Source organism: Camelus ferus, chromosome 4, assembly GCF_009834535.1.
Source record: "Camelus ferus isolate YT-003-E chromosome 4, BCGSAC_Cfer_1.0, whole genome shotgun sequence".
Classification (NCBI taxonomy): Eukaryota; Metazoa; Chordata; class Mammalia; order Artiodactyla; family Camelidae; genus Camelus; species Camelus ferus.
In genome coordinates this window covers 71,788,547-71,806,734 of record NC_045699.1, presented here as the reverse complement: position 1 = coordinate 71,806,734, position 18,188 = coordinate 71,788,547, and the positions used below count along the sequence as shown (strand labels likewise).

The window sequence follows — 18,188 nt, the reverse complement described above, 5'->3', positions numbered from 1 at the left end:
GAGCAGATTTAAGAACCCGTCAGCTTCTCTGAAGACAGTGACGGTGGTTAGCGGAGAACGCGGTTCCCGCTCCCTGAGAGAGCATTCTACATCGTGTTCCCAAAGCATCGGCTCTGGAACGTCAGCCTTCCTGCTCTCAGGGCCCTTGGGAGCTGTCTGAAAGCACTTCTGGGTGGTTGACACACTTTTAGTGCATGAAACTTCCACTTAACACTTAAAAATGAAGCCTCTAGCCACCGTGCAAAGGAGACCAGCGGATCCCAGGTGTGATTCAGTCAGGGCAAAGGCAGACAAAGCCCTACCTGCCTGTGGTGGTCCTTCTGGCTGAGGTGGACGATGGGGGACAGCATTTGCCTCGGGTTCTGCCTCCGTCCCTGGAGGATAAGCACCAATTGTTTTAATGTGCTTCTTGCAGAACTTTGCATGGGATTTTTTTAAAAAAACACCTTAAATACATATAAATCCTCAGTGACACATAAAAGTGAGTGGGGGGAACTGTTCTTCACAGAAGAATGCCAGTTATACAATGGAACGAATGAGAGACTTGGAAAGCCACCATTCTGTAGCCATTGGGACACAGACAGGCAGCATCAGAGGCTGCTAAAACCACTGGGCCAAAGGTTCTGGGAAACAGTCTCCAAGTTTCATTCCTAGCTTACTCGTTAATCACAAAGGAGAAAGGTACCTTCACGACAGAGAGAGATGGTGGGGGCCACCTGCTCCAGTGACAGCACATAGTGTCACCAGGACAGGACAGACCGCCCTCAGTGTCCCCTGGTGTCACGTGCTGGGAGGTACCCCCCACCCTGATGTCTCTGCCAGAATTCTCCACCTGAATTTTACCAGGAGGAAACAATTAGAAAAATCCAGTTTCTGGGCTGTTCCTCAAGACACCTGGACTCTTCAAAAAATGATGCTTATCAAAAAAAAAGTCAGTGTTAAGGGCCGGGATACTGTCTACTCTAGGTTAGGGATGTCTGGGGGATATTAAAAAAAAAAGTAGAGTGCATGATCTGTGCTTCAGTCCTGAGTTAGGAAAGAAAAATCATCTTAGGTACAACTGGAGAATTTGAATGTGGACGTATTATTAGAAAATAAGATTATTTAACAGTAAATTTCTTAGGTGTGGCAGTGGTGCCGTGATTATGTAGAACAAAGTCCTTTTATGTAGGAGATACGTGCTAAAGTGTATAGCGGTAAAATGTCACAATAGTTGCCACTTACTTTCCAATGGTTGAGAAAACCCTGTGCGTATAGAGAACAAAAGCGGGCGTGCCCACGTTTCGCGGGTGGTGCGTCCACATGACGGATGTACGAGTGCTCATTATACTATCCTTCCAACTTTTCTGTACATTTATATTTTTCTAAATAAAAAGTTGGGGGGAAATAATATGCATTCATTGTTAAGAGAAAAACAAAGCAAACAGCACAGGAGAACGTAAGGGAGAAAAGCAGAAATCACCCCAGGTCCCTCTCCTTCGAGGTAACCAGAGTTGACAGCTTCGGTGACCCTCCTTCCAGGTGTTGGTTCTCAGTTTATCTGTCGATCCGTCTGTCCATTTCCTTTATCCATCTGTCTACTGCATGTCTTTTCTTTTTGTCACTCTTTTTTTCCCCTGGATTTTTTTGGTGGAAGAACGACCATTTGCCCCTTAGAAGGCCCCACGGTCTGGATTTGGCTAATTGTGTCCTCACGGTGGTGGTTAGCCTGCTCCTGTCTCCCCGTATCTCCTCTGCACTAGCAGGTCTGGACACTTGTTTAGATTCCAGTTCAAGGATTTTGTTTTTGTTTTGGCAAGAATATGTCATGGGTGATACTGCACTCGGGACTTCCTGTCACGTGACAGCTGTCATCTTTTTAGTTGTTCTAAGACACGGTCCCAGGGTCCGAATGATAAAGGTCCATTAAAGGAAGTCCACCTTCCGTCCTTGTCCCCTCCCCTCCATTCTCTTCTTTTCCCAGTAGGTCACTATTTTTAGAGGCTTTGGGTTTTTCCCTCCATTATTTCTTTTTGAACTAAGAGCAGTTGTGTTTTTAATTTCCCCCATTTCCTACACATAAGCAGACTCTTCACACTCAAAATATACCCTAGATGTTCCCCCATGTCAGTACATCGGCCCATCTTCGTTCCTTTGGTAACTGTGTGAACTCGATTACACCGAGTCAGTATTGCCTTGTGTTACTCAGCCGGTCTCCTGCTAGACGCTGGGGTTTTTACCAGACGTACAACCGTAAATGGTACCGAAATGAATAGCCTTGTGCACGTGTCATTTTAAATTTTTGCCAGTGTCTCTTTGGAATGGATTCCTAGAAGGGAGATTGCTCTGGGTCAAAGGGCAAATGCCTGTGTGATTTTGCTGGATATTTCCAAATTCGACACCGTCGGGATCTGTATTTTGCATTCCCACCAACAGCGTGTGAGGGACAGCATCTTTTTTGATGGTGGAGCGGTGTAATATAATACAGTCTTGGAGAAGTAAAGCAGACCTGGATTTGAGACCTATTTCTATTTCTTAGCTGTGTGTCCCTGGACAAGTTACTCAGTCTCTCTGAACCTTGGTTTCTTCTCTGTCAAATGGGAGTAATAGTTGTTTGAGGGGTTATTTCAAAAAAGATAATGCAGGTGAAATGCTCTGCCCAGCGTCTGGTGCGTAGTGAGTGCTCAGTGCACTTTGGCTGCGGAGATTCTTGGTGTGACTTGTACTTGAAGGCGAATGTCAACTGTACATTTATTGCTGAAGACTGAAAATCCCCATTTTCTGGTCTCTCTGCCAGACCGGCCAGAAAGCAGACAGCAGTCTCTGTTCCGTAGATAGTGACCAGCTGAAAAGAAAGAAGTACCTCCAGTGCTTTTATACTTCTGGTCTGCGTGGCTCAGTCTTCGGCTTGTGTTCTGGCTCAGCTGTCAGCAGGGGCGAGGCACCCCTCGCTCCTTCCTGCTCTCTCAGGCTAATCAGCCAGTCCTCAGAACTCTGCAGCGCACCTCCACGACGGAACACCTTGGGGCGATCTTCCAGAAGCCCACCGTCAAAGCACGTCGTTGTTGGGTGTGGCTGGTAGAGTGGGCTGGGGACAGCGACCTGTGAATGCGTTCACCATAAAGTAGGTTTTCAGATAAAATGGAAAGTACGCCGTGACTGTTCAGAACGCTTCCATGGCGCAGCTGATGGCGACTTACTGCGGTTCTCGGGCTAAAGTGCGGATTTCGTTCTTTTGGGCAAGTGGGCTGGGAGGTTCTGTAGAACTTGCCCCGAAATTGGACTTTTCCCCACAGATGGACTTCAGTGGGTTCCTGAAGTTGTGTGCAAACGTGTGCTCGCAAGTCCGTGCACGTTAGTGGGGGCTGAGCCCTCGTGGTTTGCATTAGATCCTCAGAGCCGTGAGCCAAGAAAGGTTGAGGTGCTCAGTCCTAAGCCATATTCTTTTCTGTTTTGAAGGATGTTGCCGCTCGGGGCTTGGATCTCCCTCAAGTCACGTGGATTGTTCAGGTAATTTTTTTTCCTTTTTTCTTGGTTAAGGGATGAGCTTGAGGCAGGAGTATATATGATTGTGAGTAGCTGTATTGGCTTTAAGCAGGACAATTATTATGACCCTCTTGGGTGTTGCCCTGGTAACCAGGCAGCAACCAGTCTTACCTGCACAGTTCTGACATCTTGCCTCAACCCAGCCCACCTAACTGCTGCAGTACAACCTCCATTCTGCAGTCGTGGGAGGGAGGGGCAGGCTCCCCTGCTCCCAGACTGATGCCTGTCACACACAAAGTTTCAGCCAGCTGAAACTAACGGGAATTACCTGGGCCCCTGGGCGGCCTCGTCGCGTCCAGAAGGAGACGGCTCGGCTGTCCTGAGAGCTGTGACCATGCACGTTGACCTGCAGGGGCAATTAAGTCCCTGACAGCATCTTATACAGACCTCTCGCCGTAGACGCTTTGCTGGAGGGTACAGGTGTTAGCGCTGGAGTCTAGTGGCCTTAGTTTTGTTTTTTCTTTTCGTTAGTCTGCGGGACTGGTATTTTTAAGCCCTTCTGTGTGGGGGCCAGGGGGCAGGTGCCCTGTTTACGTAAGTCATGGTTTATTCACATTTTAGTGGGATTGCATGCCTGTCACTAGCTAGGAAATCTGCTCTGCTCACACAGATGATCACTCTGCGACTAGAGGCATTGTGTCCTCTTTCCTGCTGGCCGCGGCACAAATTAAAAATAGGGAGGCAAGGATCAGTTTATTGTGCGGGAGGCCAGACACACAAAATCGATCATTTACAGCCGGCTTAGAGTCGTGGGTAATGGTCAGTTTAATGTGCCTGGCCCTCTGATCTTGGCCCTCTAATCATTGATTCATGTAGCAACAAAGAAAAAAAGGGAAGAGTGAATAGTTGGTCAGTTAGCTTTAATGATGGCGGCGTGATCACCACAGAGAACGCCTGTTCTCAGTTCTTAAGTTTGCTCTTTTCCCGAGTCAGGAGTACTGCCCGTGGGAGCGGAAGCACGAATGGGGCCTGCCTCTCAGCTGCCCTGCAGCTCTGCTCCGTTGGGGCGATAGGGACCTGATCCTGAGGGCCCAGGAGCAGAGGGAACCTCCAGTGTCCTCTGTGGCCTCACCCCTGCTCTGCTCGTCTACCGAGGAAGTAGGCCAAGGTCATGCGGTCATCCCGCAGCAGCCCCCCCGCCCGCCTGCATTTTCACCTTGCAGTCACCTCCATGAAAAGATGCAAATGGGAAAATGAAGAGACCTGTGGAGAAGTAAAATTAACAGGGAGATACTGGGACGAGAAGATGGCTCGTCTCTCTGAAACTTGGCCACTGTTCACATTCGCATGTCAGAGCCTTGTTATTTCCAATGAAGCCAGGAGTTTCGGGGTTGAGAGACTTCACCTCGTGATTGTGTTAGGGTAACCATAGCACCCGGGTTTAATTTTCGGGCTACCTGGAGGCAGGTGAGGGGTGTTGCACTTTCAATTAATGGCAGTCCCTTGATCTGCGAATGCCTTCATTCTTGTTACCCTTTTTAGTACAACGCTCCGGCTTCACCTGCTGAATACATCCACCGGATTGGGAGAACGGCCCGGATTGGCTGCCGTGGGAGCAGCCTGCTCATTTTGGCTCCTTCGGAGGCAGAATATGTCAACTCGTTGGCTTCTCACAAAATCAAGTGAGTCAGAAACCTGAATGCGGCTTCAGCTGATCTCACCTAATTAACTTTCTGTCGCTTTCTACAGTGGATGGGCCTTGTAAGCTGACGGAGAGCCATTAACCCTTGTGATCCCCAAATGAGTCCCAGAATAGCCAGTGGCAAAAACTAAAACCCTTCACAGCTTCAGCACATGACAGCCTTCGCTGCGTTGTGCGCTCGCTGAGCGGCCTGTTGCACGTCGTTCTCCTTTAAGGCAGAGGTCTGGATTTCATTTCTCTGACGTGTGTGCACCGCCCTCACCGCCAGCTTCCTGAAGAGCTTTTTTATTCACAGGTTTTGTTTCTTGCCATTAATTAACACCTTGGACCTTTAAAGTTGATGTGTCTTTGAAAAAAAATAGTACTCTTGATTCATCACTCGGCTCCCCCTTCCCCAGGAAAAGAAACCGAGGAAAGAAATTGTTAAGAGCAGTCGAGGTAGGCCCCGTGAGTTTGGGGCCAAGGCTCCCCCTGCCATCTTGTGTGAGCCCCCACTGTGCCCGGATCGTGGACTCGGCAGCCTGGAGCCTCCCTGATCTCACCCAGAAAAGGCCAAGAGAGCAGCCCTCCACCTAGCCAGGGGGAGTTAGGGCGAAAGGGCCTCGGAGAGGAATTTGTTTTGTCACATTTTCCGTAAACTCTCCAGCGCCTGAAATGACAAACTTCTAAAACTGGGCTTCTGAAGGCACACAGTTTTTCACACCAATGTATGTTCACGATTTTCTTCTGCTCAGACAGAGTGCAGTGATGCACAGAGTGCCTTTGAAGGCCAGGGCAAGCCACGTGTGTGGCAGGCTGGTGGGCGTGGACCCACACCGGGCACCGAGGCGGCCACAGCCACTCGGGGGCATCTCAGAAGCCACGCAGTGACGCCGGCGCCCAGCCTGGCTCGGTGGGAGGCTCTCGTTTCTTGGTGCGCAGCCTGTGTTTTATGGAAAGCATCCCATGTAACCACAGGGCTCTTCCCCCTGAAGCACAGAGCTGGGAGAAGCGTGGTCTCCTCCATCGGAACCGAAGGGCCCAGGCCGAAGGCATGCGGACCTGGTCTAGGGGAGCCTCGGACGAAGCGCTGGCCACCCGCTGGGAGAGCTGGGCGTGGCCGCAGCGCCCAGCGTCCCACCCCGCAGGCCCTCCCTCTCGCCCTAGTCAGACTTGCCAGCACTCTCCGCACTCTTTCCGGGTTGCTGGCGTGGCCGTTTACGGGCTGCGGCTTCCTCAGAAAGTGCTTCACACCCTGCTGCCTTGGGGGAGGCGCGGGCCCAGTCCCGATGGCTCTGGTGAGAATGTCAACAGGAGGGTGGTTTAGGTGTTCCTCTCACTTAACTGTCTCATCTTGATACAGTTTGTCGGTTGAAAGGGTGGTTTTTACCTGTTTTGGGAAGACGCGCGTCTGCTACCTTCCTTGTGAGGGAAACCTCTTGTCGATCCATCCGTCCATCACTCTTCATCCCCAGCTGGCTTCTGGGTTCCCTGGGGCCGGAGGCTGCTTCACACTGCTCTCTGTGGCCCTTTCTGAGTTAGGCCGGCACCGGATCAGGCCGCTTTGCTCCAGAAATCCAGGGGGTTGAGATGAAACCCCTTGGTGTAGCCCATTCTCACAGCCTGGGAGCCCTTCTCCCTCCGTCCTGGGAACTTGCGTACCGTGGAAGGCGTTGTCAGAGCGGTGCGCTGTTGTCCCGTGTAGAAAGTGCTCGCTGCGCCTCAGCAGACGCCCTCTCACCCCACGGCGCCTCCTCCTTCTGCTCTAGACCCGCAAGTTCACGTCCTCCCCGCCCCTCCCGTCAGCAGCCCTCTGGTTGGTCTGTGCTCGTTCCCTGCGTGTGATCTTGGAGAAACAGGCACTCACAGTCGTGAAGTCACACGGTGACTGTGCAACCCAGAGTCGGCAGCAGGCGTGCCGCTGCCACTTGGTGTTCTCACAGTCTTTCTCTGTGATGGCAGGTTCAGACGTAAGCCGCAGACTGAACAAGGCGAATCAATCACTAGCACCAACACGAACCATTCGTGAGCTGGGTGTGCTTCACAGGTGTGAAAAGGACGGTCATCCTTTGTGATGGCTCGTCTGAGGAAGAGCCAGCGGCATCCGTGAGAAAGCTGACAGCGTGTTCCCCTTCAGGCGAGAACGCAGTGCAGGCAGGGACCTGGGCTCGGACGGGAAGCTCAGGAAGGTGAAGACAGGGGAGCCCCGCGGGGGAGAGATCTGGGCCTTGCGTGCGCAGGGCGGCGTGGGAACGCTCACTTCAGGGGCGAAGGGTTCTGTAGGGGTCCCGCCTCGCCAGTTCCTCTGCTGAGTGTTCGCCCATTGAAGTGCCTGGGCCTGACAGGCTGCCTCGTGGGCGAGGTGGGAACCCGAGTGACGATCAGAAGCCGATCACTGCGTCGTTGCCTCAGCTTGCACTTCCTGGTTTCTGTTAGCGGAAGTCAGGGCAGCATGTTGGGGATCTATACGCAGACGGTTTCTTTGACTTCATGCAAAATAATTAAATCTAATAACTAATTACACAGTGTGCCATGGAAAGAGGCAGACTTGATGATTTTGGGAATCCAAAATGTGCACGTCTAAATATCCTAAAAGGGTGGCAGGAGGTGGAGGGAGGGAAACGTGTGTATGTTTGGTGCCTAAGAACCTGAGAGCCAGGTGGTGGGACGCCGGGATGGCTGATAAATTACTGGGAAGATTCGGGAAGGCAGGCGAGGCTCTCGGCAGCAGGGCCGTCACAGCAAATTGCCGCCTGCCCTCCTATGCCCAGCGGCCTGGAACTCACCCTGACAATTTAATTTAGCAGAAGGGGCAGGAGACAGGTGCCCTGGGCCATGGCCGCCTCCTTCTAAATGCTCAGAACTTTGTTTCTGCGTCCTTTTGACTGCTTTGTATTTGCCAACTTCTTAAGTTTTCCTCACTTCTCCTTTAAATGCATTTCCAATGAACGTCATCATTGGTTTATTAAAATGTAAATGATTCATCAAAATGTGTGTTTCTTAGATCAGGCATAAGACAGTTCCTTGAATTTATTTATCTGTCTCTTCTAGTAAGGTGGGGTGGTTCAGATGTGCTGATAGAACCACGAATCAGCAGAGTAGATGTGCTTTGTTCCTCAGATGCAATGATTTCTTAGACGAGGAGGAAGACCCTTTTAAACTGTCACTCAGTTCATTCTCAGCTCCTGTTCACTAAGGTCAGCGGTCCCCAACATTGTCATGGGGACACCCGCAGCGCACGAGCCACGCCCTGGCTGGGGTGCCGGCCGTCCAGGGCGCTTGAGGAATCCGCGCCTTTCTCCGGCGTGTAATTCTGTGTATCCCGGGCTGTGAACGGCATCATCCTTCCTTTCTTTCTCCTGACTTCAGGATTTGACCCCAAGTTCTTACGTTTCTTTTACTTTTGTATTCCCCACCCCACCTTTTTTTTTCCTTAAGGGAAAAAAGGACGATAGAGTCAAGTCAGCAAGACAAAGGAAAAGACAGGACGGGGCTACGATTTTTACCTTCCCTTCAGATTTCCAGGCCTAAATAAGAGGCAAATTCGATAGCCATAACGTTTCTCTCCCACATGAAAAATAGATTTTCCTGTAAAAGCATGCGTGTCTCCCCCCCAGCCCCTACCTCTCGGGGTGAACACCGCCTTCTCCGGGTGACTCTTCCTGCTGTGAAAAGACTTCACGTACCCACAGGGCTGGGAGCTGGCAGCGGAGAAAGAGCTGGGCGAAGGGGTGGGGGCCGCGGGCCTTGAGGGCCGCGGTGACGCGTTTCAGGTGAATCGCTGCCGGAGGTGTGGCGTGTTCATTCAGAGCTTTGTCAGAGTAACCTTCGGGGGACCCGGGGAGAGTTGTCTTCTCCCACGGAGGAGGTTGCCACTCAAGTTTTAATTTACCGTTACGTTAAGAAAAAGAGACATGCAAGAAAATCATTTATCTTTTTATGACCTGCTTTTCTCCCCCGGAGCACCTCATTCCCTTGTTCCTGTCTCCCTGGGATGTGTGTTTCCGCAGCGTCTGTTCCTTCGTGGGTCTTTAAAACTTGAGTCTGCTGCGAGCCCTCCCACGTGGAGGGCTGCGGGCTTGCTGAGCAGGAGGGGACGGGGAGGCTGTCCAGACGCCACTGCTAGGCAGGGTGGGTTGTTCTGTTCTGGTTCCCGATGGTTTCTGTTGCCAGGTGAAGCCTGAGTTCTGGTGTCAGCCGTGTGCCCAGAGCCCTGGATTCGTCGGAGACAGGAAGTGAAGTCTCTTCCGGGTAGATTAGGAGGGAGCTCCGGTGCATCGACGTAGTCGGTCACCTGTTTACTGTCACTCAGGTGTTCGCCCCCACAGTTAAGGGTCCTTTGCCATCTCCTTTCTTTTACTAAGTATGAAACTAAAGGGGCAGTCCAAAATGTTTTCTAGTTTGTCATTTTCTGCCCAAGTCAAGGGAGTGTGTCATGTCAATAAGCAGACCCATGTATTTAGTATTCAGGATTTATTGAGAAATAGTGCGATGATTCCTATAAAGGGAATTCTAAACGTAGCCTGCTTCAGTTTATCAGGGAGGAAGGAGACAGTAGGGAGTGTTACCCCACCCGTCCCTCTAATATCACAGAGGTCCCCTCCTTCCAGATTCTTGAACGTCTAGAAAATACCCGCTTTCGCGGGACCCTGTGTGGCTCCAGCTTTACGTGGAACCAGCCCGAGAGGCCGGTTCTGTGCGTCAAGATTCCGGACGTTTTTGAAAGAATGAAAAGTCGACCTTGATATACCTTTCCTTTTACAGCGTTTCTGAGATAAAGATGGAAGATATCCTGTCTGTTCTGACCAAGGATGATTGTTTTAAAAGGAGCCGACGTGGAAACCAGGTGAGTTTTGTGTTTTAGTGTGCTTGCTGCTAACAGACGTGACTCAGTTCCTGACTTGGGGCCATAGAGATCCTGTGTGGGGGGCAGTTATTTTTAAGGATCATGAACATTAGATGAGGCCAAATAGTTTTTCTTTTTTTCTTTTTCTTTTTTAAGTGGAGGTACTGGAGATTGAACCCAGGACCTCGTGCGTGCTAAGCACGAGCTGTTCCCACCCGCCTTGGTCAAATCTTGATTGTGTTTTTTCTCTATTTGCTCTGGATGTGTTTGCTGGTCTCATCCAGTTAATGGGCTGTAGTCCATTCTGGAAGTGTGCCAGGCAGCAGCAGGCCTCCCAGAAAGGAAGTCTCATCCCAGAAAGAGTTTGGAGGCAGTGTTCCACCCTCATCCCTGGTGGTCCCTCTCCAGATTACCAACAGGGCCCATCCACCCAGGGCAGCATGGAAAAGGGAAATATCTCTGGATCTCCTTTCAGACACACTCAGTTCATCCATTTTTTAACGTGTGCTGTACACAGAGGAAGAGTAAAGTTGAGATCATTAAGAAGAAAAATGTTTATTATCCACACAGTTCCATATGGAGGTCCTGAGCCGTCGCAGACAGCCCAGAGCATCCTTTCCTGCTTCTTTTTTGAGGTTCCCCCGTCTAGGAATCACTTCCTACCCCACTGTAACAGGTTACTCGGTAGATCGCGTGTACTTGTGTGTGTGTGTGTAATTTTGTCCATGAAACTTTAATTTGGGTATTTTACATTTGCTTTCTTATGCCTGAGGATAGACTGGAAAATCAGGGCCAAATAGATCAAGTTTAAGAGTTTCTTTTACACGTTAGTGTGTCTCTTTATTTGGATCGATACTCTCCCCGAGGCAAGGACTCGCTTTGACTGACCCTGACTTAAGTTCTCTTGCTCTGGAGGGTACCTAAGGAAACTTACGTAAGGAAGTCAGAGGAAGTAATCACAGTGTCTGGTACCCAGCGTGTGTCCTGGACCTGGGACTGTGCTAAGCTCGTTATACGCTTGGTCCCACTTAATCCTCTTGGCAGCCCTGTGAGGTAGATGTTACCCTCCCACTTTACAGATGAGGAAACTGAGGCTTGGAGAGTTGAGGGAACATTCACAAGGGCACATTAATGACCACTGGCCCTCCTGGGGTGTGAGAGCAGGCATTCTAAGTTCAAAGCACGTGTCCTCCACTGTGTACCAGCCCGCCTCCCTTAGTAGTAATTAGACCAAGAAGATGGAACTAAGTTGCTTATTAAATGAGGTAACATCAGCCATTCTCATAGAGGTGAAATTTGGTCAGTAAATGGTACCGCAGCAAAGGTCCCCATGAATAAGAAACGTGATTTAAGACTCAGTTGATCATATTATTTTAAGTGACACTGCGTCGCAAAGCATCCCGACCACACTAGGCTTTGGACCATCCTGTATTCATAGTTTGTTGTCAAGGGACCTCACCAGAAACTAGACACTCATTGGTCTTGGCGTGCTTTTCTGTTCCTCTGACTGCAAATTCTAGTTAGGGTGGGTTTTTTGTTTGTTTGTTTATTTTTAATTTTCAGATGATCCCACAGCTGTTTAATTTTCACTGTGAGGCAGCTTTGTGGGGTAAGCGGGGGTGCCTGGGGAACAGCCGGGGGGCAGTGCAGCTGGATGGTCAGGAGTGTGGCCTTGGGTCCCATTCCTAGTCTCCCCAGCTGCGTGGCTTTGGGCCGGGACTGCACCCTCCTAAGCCTCGGTTTCTCCACGTGTAGAAGTGAGGCGACATTAGTATTCTTCTCAGAGGAGGTTGCAGGGGTTAAGTAGGAAGTAGCCTGGAAGTCCAGGCACAGATAGCAGAGGGTGTTTTCATTATGAGTGTTATTACTGTTGTCACGTCAGTTAGTAGCAGGTGTGGAAGCAAAGCCCAGACTCGGTGACACAAAGCCTCGTCCCTTGTTCTGCTGATTCACCCCACGTGGAAAACTAGCATCTGCCTGCCCTCCCGAAATAAGAGCAGGCAGGACCGTTGCAAAACAAGGCCGGAAAGGTCTGGTCGGATCTAGTCTTTACGACCTGTTTCCGCGACGGGCCCTGGGGTGGGTGTTTACCCCGAGCACAGGTCGGCTCTCTCTGGGGCTCTAATGGTCGCTGCATCTGCACGTGTCCGGGGCAGCAGGGGCGGCGCGGGGGCCCTGCTGAAGGGCGTGCCCCCCGAGTGGGAGCAGAGCAGCTGCCCCCCCCCCCGCCCTTTCAGGGCCGGGCCATGGCCGTCTTTTGAGCCTCTGCCCCTCCGTGGCCTGGCTGCGCCAGTTTCTCCCCTGAGGCCAGCCTCGAGGACCACTGGGCTGGAGGGGCTGGGAGGAGGCCGTGGGTGAGAGCTGGGCCCGAGGCAGGCACGCGGGCATGGGTTCGAGTCCTTGTCCCTCAGCTGGTCGTCCTGCAGCTGGGGGCTTCCAGTCCTCCCCAGCCTCAGTTACCCGTCTGTGGGGTGAGGCCCACCCCAATGCCCGCTGCTGGGAGGTCTCAATAAGACGGGGCACAGAGTGCCCTGCACGCTGCTGGGTTGCGCAAGCTCACCTCAGCCCTGGCTCTGCCTTGGTGGGTAGGAACGAGTGGAATGTTTCGATGGTCTTATGGCTTGGTGATCGCTGTTTTCAAAAAGAAAAAGTGCTAGGCAAGATCGAGCTTTCACCGACACCAAACGAACTGGTTACCTTAGAAAACTTAGCTAATCATAGCAGGCTCGCGTCCGTGAGCAGCACTTGTTTGATCAGCTTTAACTCAGAGGACAGAGGAAAACTAAACTGAATTGACAACATTGCTATCACGTAGACGTCCAGCCAGAGAGCTAGCTCTGTGTGTGACTCACGTGACCAGTAAAGAGAGACCAGAAAAGAGAACCAAGTAAATGCTGGATGCAACTTTTAATTCTGTTTTACATAAAAAGACAGCGTGTCTTAACTGGCATTCTCGGTTTGGACAGTTCCCTGGAGCAGACACACCAGTGCCGGGCGGAGCAGTGTGGCCTCAGCAGACAGGCCTGCTGCACACACGGCCAGACAGAGCCCTCATTAGGGTGCCCCTCTTCCCCAGCTTGGTTCGAGTCCATTGTAAACGTCCCTCTGGCGCATGTGTTTTTGGGTTTCTGTGAACAGAAAGAAAGCGAGCGAAGCATCTGTAAAATGTATATTTCATATTTAGGTGGATAAAATATATATAGCTACGCCTGGGTGTGTGAATGTTCACCTACCTACAAAGAGAATAAATTCCATCTTTGAGCTTGACTGGGAAGCGCTCGGAAGGTTCTAGGGACCGTAGGGGTAAAACTCAGCTTGGCAATAAAGTGATTAAAACAAAATCTTTCCATTTAGTTTAAAAACACCTTAGAAGTTGGCAAGATCAAGACACGTGCTTCAAAAAAAAAAAAAAAAAAAGCCACCCTCCACCGACCGCTGCTCCCACCCAAAACTTTTACAGCACAGATAATCCAGCCCGCCCACCGTAAACTTGTCTGTTGCCTCTTGGTCTGCATGAATTTTCCTTCTTCACAGGGTAGGCACACATCCAGACACGTTCCCCTAAGTGTGCTTTTGTCCTATGAAATATGCCTGTAAGCTTATCCTAACCACACACTCACCAGTGTGGCAAGATACTAAAGCAAGACCTCTAGCCCTTTGCTCAGTGCTTTTTGATTATCTGTCCCCTCCAAGGTCAGCAGGGTCTTACTGACAAAGGGTTCTGAGTGCGTATAGACCTTTTGGACCTCGTGGTCCATTAGTTGCAGGTGAGCATCTCTAAGCAGCCCTAAGTCTGCGTCGTTGAGGGTGGGAGGGCCAGTCCTGCGGGGCAGCCGTGGGCCCTGCGGGTCTGACCCACTGTCGTTACGGGAGCGTCTGACCTGTCTGGGGCTGAGCTGGTGGTGCATGACTCTGCCCCCTCTGGCTTCAGTTTAATTTACACTGTCCTCCCCCAAAGACAACTGAGAAATACCTCAGTCATTCTCAAGAGGGGCAATTTTAAAATAGCGTATTTCTGGAAACGAGGGGCGGGCAGGGGGTGAGACCAGCTTTCTCCTAAGTACACTGTGTTTTCTGCCGTCAACTTTTTCTTACATTTCTCTAAAACTGACCTCATCATTTCAAAGGTGTGAACCTAGTCTCATCGCCTTTTTTCCTACAGATTTCACTTGTATACACACTCACATTATCTATATATGTGTAATTTTTTTCTTTTTCCTTTTTTTTTTATGGTTGGGAAGAAAAGATGCCTCATTTTGAAACCTAAAGGGGGGAATAAGAAAAGCCCTTTGTAATATATTGCCATATTATCACTAAATCCCCTGACAGTTGTGACACAGAAGCAAGTCACCTGTCACTTAAGCTTGAGGTCTCTTTAATTTTCTCCTGGAATTCGCACCAGGCTGTCTTTAATTTGAGGCCTTTATTGGAATTCTGAAACCTCTCTGCCTCCCTGGCGCTCAGATCTATTCTGAGAGCTGTTACAGAATGTATACAATAGCCAGCAGAAGGATTCGAGAGGACTGGGGCTCTGTTTGTTTAACACTCTAGAGGGATTTTTGTGCTTATTTGGTCCTGGCTGCCGGCTTTCAATATCGCTTTGACAACCATTCTGCCCTTCTCATTAATTTTAAACAGTTAAAACACAGGAAAAAGAGGAAAAAGTTTTCATTATTAAAGTGCTTTACTTTTTAATAACAGAGGATTCTGTCCGCCAGGGGAAAGGGCATCCTTGCTAATTTCACATTCATATTAAAAAAAAAAAAAAACACGCAAGGAAGGTGACAGTTGTGCTGCTGAGGTGGCTTAACGAAAGAGGGCAGCAAAAAAAAAAAGTTTGCATTTCACGTCAGTTAAGGGGGTAGAAAAATAATCCTCGTTAACGACAACAGCAAATGTCCACTTTCGTAACACAGCTCCTGAGTGACTTTTCTCTTGACATTTGAAGTGCATAAAACCCTTAGGGGGACCATGTACTGTGAAACCGGCTAGACTGTCATCAACCAAACAGGTAGCAGGAATGATTTGACTAAACTAAGAACATCTTCAGGTTGTTAAGTCTCTATCAATCCGGAGACCGATGTCGCTCAGAGGGGGCTTTTTCTCTCCTCCTTCCTTTGTTCTTCCCCCAGCAGCTTTCAGCGCAGGAGAGACCCCGAGCCCGGCTGGGGCACGGTCACCCAGGCCCGGGCATGCACACCCTGTCCCCCGCAGGGGATAAAAGAAGAGCAAGCTGGCCCTCCCACTGGCTTTTTCCTGGTGACCTACGTGGTCTGGGGGTGCGGATAGAGCTTAATAGCACCGTTCATGGAATGGGCACCTTTGGGGAGACACAGTCGCCAGACCAGGCGGGAGCGTCTGAGTTCTTCTCGGCCTCAGTTTCACGCCCAGCAGGAAGCCTTCCGGTTTGTTTTAAGACACAGGAAACACAAAGCCCTTGTTTTCAGAGGGACGTGGAGAGAGGAGGCTCTTCTCTGAGGTTGCAGAAGGATGAGAAAAAAATGAGCCTTTGTTTTATGCCCATTTTCCATCTGTAGAGGGTCCTTCAGGGCCTACAGATGTTTCCTTTTACCGGGGGGCCGTTGGCTGCAGAGCTACATGCTGTCTTCCTCGCGTGTGGTTTGCTGTGAGATCCCACTCACTCCCCCACAGGTCCCTGGGGGCTCAGCACAGCGGTCTGGGCCGAAAGCCCGGGTCTGAAACACGAAGTCTGAGTGTCCTAGGGCCGGGGACACGTGCTCTGCAGCTCCAGGACAGGCCGTAGGCAGGTCGCTGTGGGAGGCCGTTCAGCAGGAGTGGTCAGTGTTCCGTCGATGAGTACAAGGCAGGGGAGGGGATTTAAGGCCAGAGTAGAACATGGAAGATTCATTTGAAAACCGCTTATGTGCAGTGATGTTCTAAACACCTGAGCTGGACCTGGACAATTCCAGCGTCTCCAGTGGACTTTTTTTTTTGAACCTGAGTGCTATGAGGCCAGGAAGAAAAGTAGGTAAATAAGTAAATAAATAAAGAGGCCTGGTCCGCTCCCTCGCAAAGCCACCCTCGTCTTTGCTCGACTTTAACATCTTCATAGCCCTCTCTTTCTCCCTAGTAATATTGAAAGGATTACCCTTGTTGGCCCCTAGGTGGTTACTGTGTGATTTTACTGTTATTAAATCTATTATAAACTGCTTCATTATTCCTGACTCTGACTCTGTCTCCTTTAATCCTTCCATCACCCTCCCAGAAATCCCACGCCGTTGGCCCCCAGGAAATCCGAGAGCGAGCCACAGTCTTGCAGACGGTATTTGAAGATTACGTGCACTCCAGCGAGAGGACGGTCTCCGGGGCCAAGAAAGGTCGGTCAGTTTCTTAGGTGATGGTGGGTGGGGAACCCAGCAGAGCCTCAGCCCCAGCTCCACCCGCTTGGCCCCCGGACAAGCTGAGAGGCCAAGCAGGCGTCTCTGCTCCCTGGCAAAAGCCTTCAATCTCCCTAATTCTGCAGGGTTTGGAAGCAGGCACGGAAGGCTTTAAAGTGATATTAAATGTTAATTTCATCCTTCCCCGTGTTTTGCACAAATGAGGCTTTATCTTGGCTTACATCAGGACTCGAGCTTTGACCCAGCAGCTTGGATCTGAGGGATCCATTTTTCTCTTTCTTTGAAAACTGCAAGGAAGAGACATGACATGTCGGTGGAAAGAGCTGTAGAGATGGAAATTAGAGGTGAAGGTAAGGGCTGGAAATATTAGACCTAAGCAGTTCCTGTTTGAAAGTACAAAGAAAAATGAGAAAGAACAGTGCAGAGGAAGGACTGTAGACCATGAACCCAATTCCAAGGAAATCTGCCAGAGAGTTAGGTATTAATTTAATGTTCAGGCCCTTTATAGGATTAATTGGCTCCTGGGATCACCAGGCATTAGGTGTGGACTCCATAGCCCACTTTGAGCACAGAGCAGAGCACAGGGGAAGGGAGCTTGGAACAGCTGAATGTCTTTTATGATGGAACGTGTGTGTCTTGGCCAGTGACTCTCCCATGTGTGCTTATGAGACCTCCCCCTTGTTGGGGGAGCCACAGTTCTTGGTAGTTACCTGCTATTTTGAGAAGAATGCCAGTCTGGCTTCCAGCAGATGAACACTGTAGCATTCTTGCTTTTCTTCTTCTTATGAATTGAAACTTAAAAAAAAAAAATTCATTTCACAAACATTTATTGAGTTGGGCACTGTTCCAGGTGCTCAGGATACCACAGGGATCAAACCAGACGAAAGTCCCCACCTTTCTAACAGTCCAGTGGGGGAGCAGACAGTGAATGTAATGGACATAGTGAGTAAGTTAGCCGGGAACCAGATCGTCTGGTGGAAGGGGAGGAGAGCAGAGCAGGTGAGGGGACGAAGGGGTGAGGGCAGAGCGATCCCATTGTGAAGGTGGCAGAAACCCCAAGGGGTTTCTGGGGTGGGGAGGCTCTGACTGAGGGCATCCAGGCAGTGGGGACAGAGTGCAGGGGAACGCAGGACAGCAGGGTGGCTAGTGGGAGGGGGAGGGCGAGTGGAACGGGAGCCACTGGAGGGAGACCTGGTCTGATAGGTCTGCACAAGTCACCTGCTGCCATGTGAGCATGGCCTCTGCGGGCAAGGGTGAGGGCCAGGGGCTGGTCACCAGCAGTTGTGGTCACCAGGATATAGATAATAGAAATGGGCCGGGTCAGCAGATGCTGCCAAGTGCCCATTACATGCCGAGCACATTAGAACAGCAGCCTTGATTGTGACCTGAACACTGCGGCAAGCCAGCAGTGCACAAGATGAAAGATGAGGTCCCAGTAATTGCCCCGTAACTACCAGTAAATAATTAGTGTGTATTCTGCTAGTCTGGTTGCCGATAATATCCTGTCCAAGCATTTCCCTAAAGTGAATTCAACAATTCCTAAGAGTCTTCCTTAGAACCTGCCTTTAGAGAAGTACTGGAACATTCTCTCAAGAGGAATAAAATGTTTGCCCGAGCGTAACTTTAGAGGTTGGTGCTTTGCTGGAAGTTAGGGAAACTCAGCTTGCGGTGCAGTGCGTAGCAAGTTTGCAGCAGAGTTTCTGGGTTCATAACAGTGGCAGCGAAGGGAAGGAAGTCAAAGTCACACCACCGTTGTGACATTGATGGCAGAGGTAGGTGCTTTGGATGTTCTGGTGAAACCACAACCATTTCAGGGTGCCTGGGGCACCAGAGTAAA

The 18,188-nt window shown here is 50.4% G+C and overlaps 1 protein-coding gene across 2 annotated transcripts in view; it reads left to right on the top strand.

The window, feature by feature from the left end:
* The window catches only part of DDX31 (DEAD-box helicase 31), a 67,201-nt gene that overhangs the window by 29,212 nt on the left and 19,801 nt on the right, over positions 1–18,188 (top strand). For both annotated transcript variants that reach the window (XM_032478726.1, XM_032478727.1), the window contains 4 exons: positions 3,439–3,489; positions 5,008–5,147; positions 9,911–9,992; positions 16,219–16,330. In XM_032478726.1, the coding sequence (XP_032334617.1) occupies positions 3,439–3,489; positions 5,008–5,147; positions 9,911–9,992; positions 16,219–16,330 (385 nt within the window). The remainder of the gene's footprint in view (positions 1–3,438; positions 3,490–5,007; positions 5,148–9,910; positions 9,993–16,218; positions 16,331–18,188) is intronic.